This window comes from Carcharhinus amblyrhynchos, unplaced genomic scaffold (assembly GCF_965287045.1).
Source record: "Carcharhinus amblyrhynchos unplaced genomic scaffold, sCarAmb.v2.hapA chromosome_1313, whole genome shotgun sequence".
In the NCBI taxonomy this organism is placed as follows: Eukaryota; Metazoa; Chordata; class Chondrichthyes; order Carcharhiniformes; family Carcharhinidae; genus Carcharhinus; species Carcharhinus amblyrhynchos.
This window is the reverse complement of record NW_027651053.1, coordinates 1-8135: the sequence shown is the minus strand read 5'-3', so window position 1 is coordinate 8135 and position 8135 is coordinate 1. Positions and strand designations below refer to the sequence as shown.

Here is an 8135-nt window from a genome sequence, read left to right as displayed (position 1 = left end):
TCCTCCTCATGTGACGATCTCCCCCACAGCCGGTAAGAGGGTACGGACGGCCGAGGCAGCCCCCTCAGACCGGCAAAGGGGGTTTCCCGAGAGCAGGAGGGTGGACAGCCGGGGGCAGGAGGTCAGGGGGCGAAGGTCGGACACTCCCTGGATGCCTGAGAGGGGAGTGGAGGGGGGGGGAGGGTCAAGGAAGTAATAACTCCACAGGAATCCGGAGCTGGACACGCGCCCTCGCGCCCCCCTCCCCCTCACTCCTCCCCCCCTCCCACCTCGAGTTCCAGGCACCCACCCCCCTCTGTGTAAAAAATCTGCATCTCCTTTAAACCTTGCCCCTCGCACCTTAAACCTGTGCCCCCCCGCGAAATTGACTCTTCCACCCTGGGGGGGAAATAGCTTCTGACTATCCACTCTGTCCCTCATCATCTTGTAGACTTCTATCAGGTCTCCCCCTCAACCTCCAGTGAGAACAAACCAAGTTTCTCCAACCTCTCCTCATAGCTAATGCCCTCCATACCAGGGGCAACATCCTGGTAAATCTTTTCTGTCCCCTCTCCAAAGCCTCCACATCCTTCTGGTAGTGTGGGTGACCCAGAATTGAACACTATATTCCAAGTGCGGCCTCACTAAGGTTCTATAAAGCTGCAACGTGACTTGCCAATTTTTAAACTCAGTGCCCCCGGCCGATGAAGGCAAGCATGCCGTATGCCTTCCTGACTACCTTCTCCACCTGCATTGCCACTTTCAGTGACCTGTGTACCTGTACACCCAGATCCCTCTGCCTATCAATACTCTGTGTACCTGTACGCCCAGATCCCTCCACCTATCAATACTCTGTGTACCTGTACGCCCAGATCCCTCTGCCTATCAATACTCTGTGTACCTGTACACCCAGATCCCTCTGCCTATCAATACTCTGTGTACCTGTACACCCAGATCCCTCTGTCTATCAATACTCTGTGTACCTGTACACCCAGATCCCTCTGCCTATCAATACTCTGTGTATCTGTACACCCAGATCCCTCTGCCTATCAATACTGTGTACCTGTACACCCAGATCCCTCTGTCTATCAATACTCTGTGTATCTGTACACCCAGATCCCTCTGTCTATCAATACTCTGTGTACCTGTACACCCAGATCCCTCTGCCTATCAATACTCTGTGTACCTGTACACCCAGATCCCTCTGTCTATCAATACTCTGTGTACCTGTACACCCAGATCCCTCTGCCTATCAATACTCTGTGTACCTGTACACCCAGATCCCTCTGTCTATCAATACTCTGTGTACCTGTACACCCAGATCCCTCTGCCTATCAATACTCTGTGTACCTGTACGCCCAGATCCCTTGCCTATCAATACTCTTAAGGGTTCTGCCATTTACTGTATATTTCCTATCTGCGTTAGACCTTCCAAAATGCATCACCTCACATTTGTCTGGGTTCCCTCACTCCTCGGTCTCTCCCCCCCTCGCTCTCTCTCGGAGCTCCGATCTCCGGGCCCCGCTGGCCCTTTTTGGGAATTCTGCTGTTCCGGGAAGACTGGGAAGGATACGGTTTTCACACAGGGACAGGTGCTGCAGTTTGGGAAGGTTGGAGATTCCCTCGATAGTCTCAATCTCATTGTTATCAGCGTGCAGAACCTGGAAAATCCAGAGAGACACAGACTGAGAGAGAGACACACACGGACCGAGAGAGAGAGAGACACACACGGACCGAGAGAGAGAGAGACACACACGGACCGAGAGAGAGAGAGACACACACGGACCGAGAGAGAGAGAGACACACACGGACCGAGAGAGAGAGAGACACACACGGACCGAGAGAGAGAGAGACACACACGGACCGAGAGAGAGAGAGACACACACGGACCGAGAGAGCGTGCGAGAGAGAGACACCGAGACCGAGACACGCAGACCGAGACAGAGAGACGCAGACCGAGACAGAGAGACGCAGACCGAGACAGAGAGACGCAGACCGAGACAGAGAGACGCAGACCGAGACAGAGAGACGCAGACCGAGACAGAGAGACGCAGACCGAGACAGAGAGACGCAGACCGAGACCGAGACACGCAGACCGAGACCGAGAGACGCAGACCGAGACCGAGAGACGCAGACCGAGACCGAGAGACGCAGACCGAGACCGAGAGACGCAGACCGAGACCGAGAGACGCAGACCGAGACCGAGAGACGCAGACCGAGACAGAGAGACGCAGACCGAGACAGAGAGACGCAGACCGAGACCGAGAGCGCGCACGTGGGTGAGTTCAGGAGGATGAGAGGTCTCGATATGGAGGCAGACAAGAGGACAGAGTCACGCGCACAGGACAGAGGACGGAGGTCTCCCTCCCTCCCTCCCCTCCTCCCTCCATCCCTCCTCACCTCGAGGCATTGCAGGACCGAGACCTGGAGCGGGAGGGATTTGAGACGATTTGACATCAAGTTGAGATGAGTGACCAGCAGTAACTGCTCGAGGTGATACAACACCGTCAGATCCTGTGGGGGGGACGGGGGGGGGGGGCAAAAGGGGAGGGGGGGGCGAAAGGGGGAAGGAAAAAGGCAGTCAGAGAATCACCACTTTCTATATCCCCACGAATGGTCAGCACCCCGACCGCCCCCACCCCCCGGGCCACACCCCTGAGCCCTCCCGCCCCCCCCCCCCCCACAATGCTGACCCATGAACACTGACCCAAACCCCACCTCCCACTGCCCTCCGACCTTTCCTCTTTGACCCACACCCTCCCTGACCTGCTGCACGCTACCCCCCCACCCCCCAACCCCCCAGCTCACCGTCCCTCCCCTCCCCCCCACCTCCGGAAACTTCCAGATCAGCAATACCCCGCCGACTTCTGACCCTGTCACCCATCCCTCCCCCGACCTCCGACCCCACCACCTAACCCTCCCCGACCTCCGACCCCGTCACCCACCCCTCCCCGACCTCTGACCCTGTCACCCACCCCTCCCCGACCCCACCACCTAACCCTCCCCGACCTCCGACCCTGTCACCCACCCCTCCCCGACCTCTGACCCTGTCACCCACCCCTCCCCGACCTCTGACCCTGTCACCCACCCCTCCCCGACCTCTGACCCTGTCACCCACCCCTCCCCGACCTCTGACCCTGTCACCCACCCCTCCCCGACCTCTGACCCTGTCACCCACCCCTCCCCGACCTCCGACCCCTTCACCTAACCCTCCCCTGACCTCCGACCCCGTCACCTAACCCTCCCCCGACCTCCGACCCCGTCACCTAACCCTCCCCCGACCTCGTCACCCACCCCTGCCCGACCTCTGACCCCGTCACCCACCCCTCCCTCACCCTCCAACCCTCAAAAAAAAAGCCCCGCCACTGACCTCTGCTCCCGTATGACCCCCACAACCCCCTCCCACCCCGGACCTCCAACCGCGACCTTTCACCCCTTGCCCATCACCCGGTCCCCGGCCCCCATCCCTGACCTGTGACCTGCTGACCGCCCCCCCCACCCTCCTCCCCCCCCCGACCTCTGACCCTCTCGAGCGAGGAAAGCACCGCTCCGACGCAGCGGACCGCACCCCCCCCCTCCCCACCGCCCCCCCCCCTCAACCCCCCTGACCCCCTGACCTTGCCGGCCAGCTCCACGACCCGGGTCTCGGCGTACTCCATCTTGAGGACGGCGTTCTCCATCAGGTAGCGGCTGCGGAGGTCGGCGAAGTAGGCGCCTCGGACGGGGTCAGTGGCCCTCAGGGTCTCAAAGTACTGGAGGGTCTCCCGCTCGTAACCCAGAGGGTCCAGGGCCCGCATCAGGAGAATGATGGTCAGCACGCACCCTGGGGTGGGGGGGGGGGGGAGGGGTGGGGAGAGAGAGACGAGGGGGGGGTTAGAGAAGCCCCACACCCTTTCCGCGGAGTAAGGGAGTGTCCCTCAATCACTTTTTTTTGCACAGAGCTAAAGGGAGCGTCTCTCAATCCCATGCGTAGAGGGCTAAGGGAGCGTCTCTCAGTCGCACACATCTTTGCCACACAGCTAAGGGAGCGTCTCTCAATCTCACGCGCCTGTTCACGCCGCTCAGCGAGTCTCTCCCAAACACTCCTTTGCACGGAGCTAAGGGAGCGTGTCTCAATCACATCTTTGTGCAGAGCTAAGGGAGCGTGTCTCAATCACATCTTTGTGCAGAGCTAAGGGAGCGTGTCTCAATCACATCTCTGCACGGAGCTAAGGGAGCGTGTCTCAATCACATCTCTGTGCAGAGCTAAGGGAGCGTGTCTCAATCACATCTCTGCACGGAGCTAAGGGAGCGTGTCTCAATCACATCTCTGCACGGAGCTAAGGGAACATCCCTCAATCACACCTGTGCACTGAGCTAAGGGACTTACGCTAGGATATTTTGGCCCTGGAGGGAGTGCAGAGGAGGTTTACTAGGCTGATACCGGAGTTGAGGGGATTGAGCTATGAGGAGAGGCTGAATAAACTAGGCTTGTACTCGTTAGAGTTTAGAAGAATGAGGGGAGATCTCATTGAGACGTATAAGATGATGAATGGGATGGATAGGATAGAGGTGGAGAGACTCTTCCCGCTCAGAAAGGACAGTAGGACTAGGGGGCACAGCCTCAAGATAAAGGGGAGGCGGTTTAGAATGGAGTTGAGGAGGAACTTCTTAACTCAAAGGGTGGTGAATCTCTGGAATTCTCTGCCCGTTGAAGTGGTGGAGGCTGCCTCGCTAAATATATTTAAGACGTGGGTTGATGGGTTTTTGATAAGAGAGGGGATTAAGGGTTATGGGGAGAGGGCGGGAAAGTGGAACTGAGCCACAACAGATCAGCCATGATCTTATTGAATGGCGGGGCAGGCTCGAAGGGCTAGATGGCCTACTCCTGCTCCTATTTCTTATGTTATGTTCTAAGGGAGTGTCCCTAAATCACATCTTTGCAGAGAGCTAAGGGAGCGTGTCTCAAATCACATCTTTGCACCGAACTAAGGGAGCGTGTCTCAATCACATCTTTGCACCGAACTAAGGGAGCATGTCTCAATTGCATCTTTGCACCGAACTAAGGGAGCGTGTCTCAATCACATCTTTGCACCGAACTAAGGGAGCGTGTCTCAATCACATCTTTGCACCGAACTAAGGGAGCGTGTCTCAATCACATCTTTGCACCGAACTAAGGGAGCGTGTCTCAATCACATCTTTGCACCGAACTAAGGGAGCGTGTCTCAATTGCATCTTTGCATGGAGCTAAGGGAGTGTCCCTAAATCACACCTTTACATGGAGGTAAGGGAGCGTCCCTAAATCACACACGTAGGGAAGCTACTTACATTTGTTCCCGGGTTCCAGTTCCTGGAGTTCCTTGCACGATTCCAGTTCCGACTGCAGGACAGTTGATTTCTGTACCGAGAGGTCACAGCTGAGGGAGGGAAGGAGGGAGAGGAAGGGAAGGGAAGGAAGGAGAGAGGAAGGGAGGGAAGAAGAGATATGTCAAAAAAAGGGGGAGAATCCTTGCCGCGACATTATTTAACCATCCCTGGTCCGTGGGCATGGCGGGGTATTAATACCCCATTGAAAAGGGGGTGGGTGGGCCGCCATCTTGAACCTACCACAGCCTCCGTGCGTGGGGTAGGTCCACCCACGCCGCTGTTAGGGAGGGAGTCCCGGGATTCCGACCCCAGCCGCAGTGAAGGAACGGCCGATACAGCTCCAAGATGGGATCGAGAGGCATGTCACAACCCCTACAGCGCAGGAAAAGGCCATTCAGCCCATCGGGTCTGTGCTGGCTCTCTGACACAGCATCTCAGCCAGGTTCCATCACCACATCCACACCTATTTACCCCGCAAATCCCCCCTAACCTACACATCTTTGGACACTAAGGGGCAATTTAGCATGGCCAATCCCCCCTAACCTACACATCTTTGGACACTAAGGGACAATTTAGCACGGCCAATCCACCCTAGCCTACACATCTTTGGACACTAAGGGGCAATTTAGCATGGCCAATCCCCCCTAACCTACACATCTTTGGACACTAAGGGACAATTTAGCACGGCCAATCCACCCTAACCTACACATCTTTGGACACTAAGGGACAATTTAGCACGGCCAATCCACCCTAACCTACACATCTTTGGACACTAAGGGACAATTTAGCACGGCCAATCCCCCCTAACCTACACATCTTTGGACACTAAGGGACAATTTAGCACGGCCAATCCACCCTAACCTACACATCTTTGGACACTAAGGGACAATTTAGCACGGCCAATCCACCCTAACCTACACATCTTTGGGACACTAAGGGACAATTTAGCACGGCCAATCCACCCTAACCTACACATCTTTGGGACACTAAGGGACAATTTAGCATGGAATCGAACCCAGGTCCCTGGCGCTGCGAGACAGCAGCGCTAACCCACATTGTTCCCCACTGGATAGTGAGTGACTCGGAGAGGAAACCTCCAGGTGGGGGTGTTCCCCAGGTATCTGCTGTCCCCCCCACCGGCACCGTCCTTCTAGACGGTAGAGATGGGGGCGGTTTGGAAGGGGCTGTGGAAGGAACCTCGGTGAGTCGCTGCGGTGCATCTTGTAGACGGCTGTCACTGTGCGTGGGCGGTGTAGGAGAGAGTGAATGTTGATGGTTAGCGTGTTGATCGAGCGGGGGCCGGGGGGGGCGCTGCCTTGTCCCGGATGTTGTTGAACTTCGAGTCTTGTTGGAGAGGCGCACTCATCCAGGGCGAGTGGAGATTGTTGTAGGAGAGGCGCACTCATCCAGGGCGAGTGGAGATTGTTGTTGGAGAGGCACACTCATCCAGGGCGAGTGGGGATTGTTGTCAGAGAGGCGCGCTCATCCAGGACAAGTGGAGATTGTTGTCGGAGAGGCGCACTCATCCAGGGCGAGTGGAGATTGTTGTCGGAGAGGCGCACTCATCCAGGGCGAGGGGAGATTGTTGTTGGAGAGACGCACTCATCCAGGGCGAGTGGAGATTGTTGTTGGAGAGGCGCACTCATCCAGGGCGAGTGGAGATTGTTGTTGGAGAGGCGCACTCATCCAGGGCGAGTGGAGATTGTTGTTGGAGAGGCGCACTCATCCAGGGCGAGTGGAGATTGTTGTCGGAGAGGCGCACTCATCCAGGGCGAGTGGGGATTGTTGTCGGAGAGGCGCATTCATCCAGGGCGAGTGGAGATTGTTGTCGGAGAGGTGCACTCATCCAGGGCGAGTGGAGATTGTTGTTGGAGAGGCGCACTCATCCAGGGCGAGTGGAGATTGTTGTTGGAGAGGCGCACTCATCCAGGCGAGTGGAGATTGTTGTTGGAGAGGCGTGCTCATCCAGGGCGAGTGGAGATTGTTGTCGGAGAGGCGCACTCATCCAGGGCGAGTGGAGATTGTTGTCGGAGAGGTGCACTCATCCAGGGCGAGTGGAGATTGTTGTTGGAGAGGCGCACTCATCCAGGCGAGTGGAGATTGTTGTCGGAGAGGCGCATTCATCCAGGGCGAGTGGGGATTGTTGTCGGAGAGGCGCATTCATCCAGGGCGAGTGGAGATTGTTGTCGGAGAGGCACACTCATCCAGGGCGAGTGGAGAATATTCCAGCGCACTCCTGACTTGTGTCCTTGTAGATGGGGGACAGGTTTTGGGGTGGGGAGGGAGTCAGGAGGTGAGTTACTCTCTGCAGGATCCCCAGCCTCTGACCTGCTCTGGGGGCCACAGTATTTACACAGCTGGATCCCAGTTCAGTTTCTGGTCAACGGTAACCCCCAGGATGGTGATAGTTGACGGGGTGGGGGGCGGATTCAGTGATGGTAACCAATAAATTTCAGGGAGAGAGATGGTTAGACCCTCAAGGGATGGGGGATTAAGTTTTTACCAGCGACCCAGAGAGAGATCGGAACCCGTCCCACCCAGAGAATTGGCCAAATCGCACAGTGCCCGAGGTAGCGAGAGAATCCCAGGGACCCTCCCAGGTCACTCACCGAAATAACTCTTCATCTGTCGCAGAGTCACGGATCCATCCTTCTCCACGTCCTGGAGGGGGGGAGGGAGAGGGAGGGAGTGATTAACCAAGTCTGCAACTGTGACACCACCTCCTGCACACAAGTGCGGCGCTCCCTCAGCACTGTGCGGGGAGGTCGGTCCGAGGGAGCGCCGCACTGTGCGGGGAGGGTCAGTGCTGA

General features: G+C 57.0%; 1 protein-coding gene across 1 annotated transcript; it reads right to left on the bottom strand.

Annotated features, from left to right (window-relative positions):
- LOC145340705 (geranylgeranyl transferase type-2 subunit alpha-like) lies at window positions 1-7986 on the bottom strand (the record flags this gene model as incomplete). The annotated part of the gene is made up of 6 exons (XM_080185168.1): window positions 1-155; window positions 1553-1640; window positions 2380-2493; window positions 3597-3802; window positions 5287-5375; window positions 7935-7986. Coding segments are annotated over 6 exons (698 nt in total), but the record flags the coding sequence as incomplete, so codon positions are not given.
- Window positions 7987-8135: the final 149 nt, after the last annotated feature.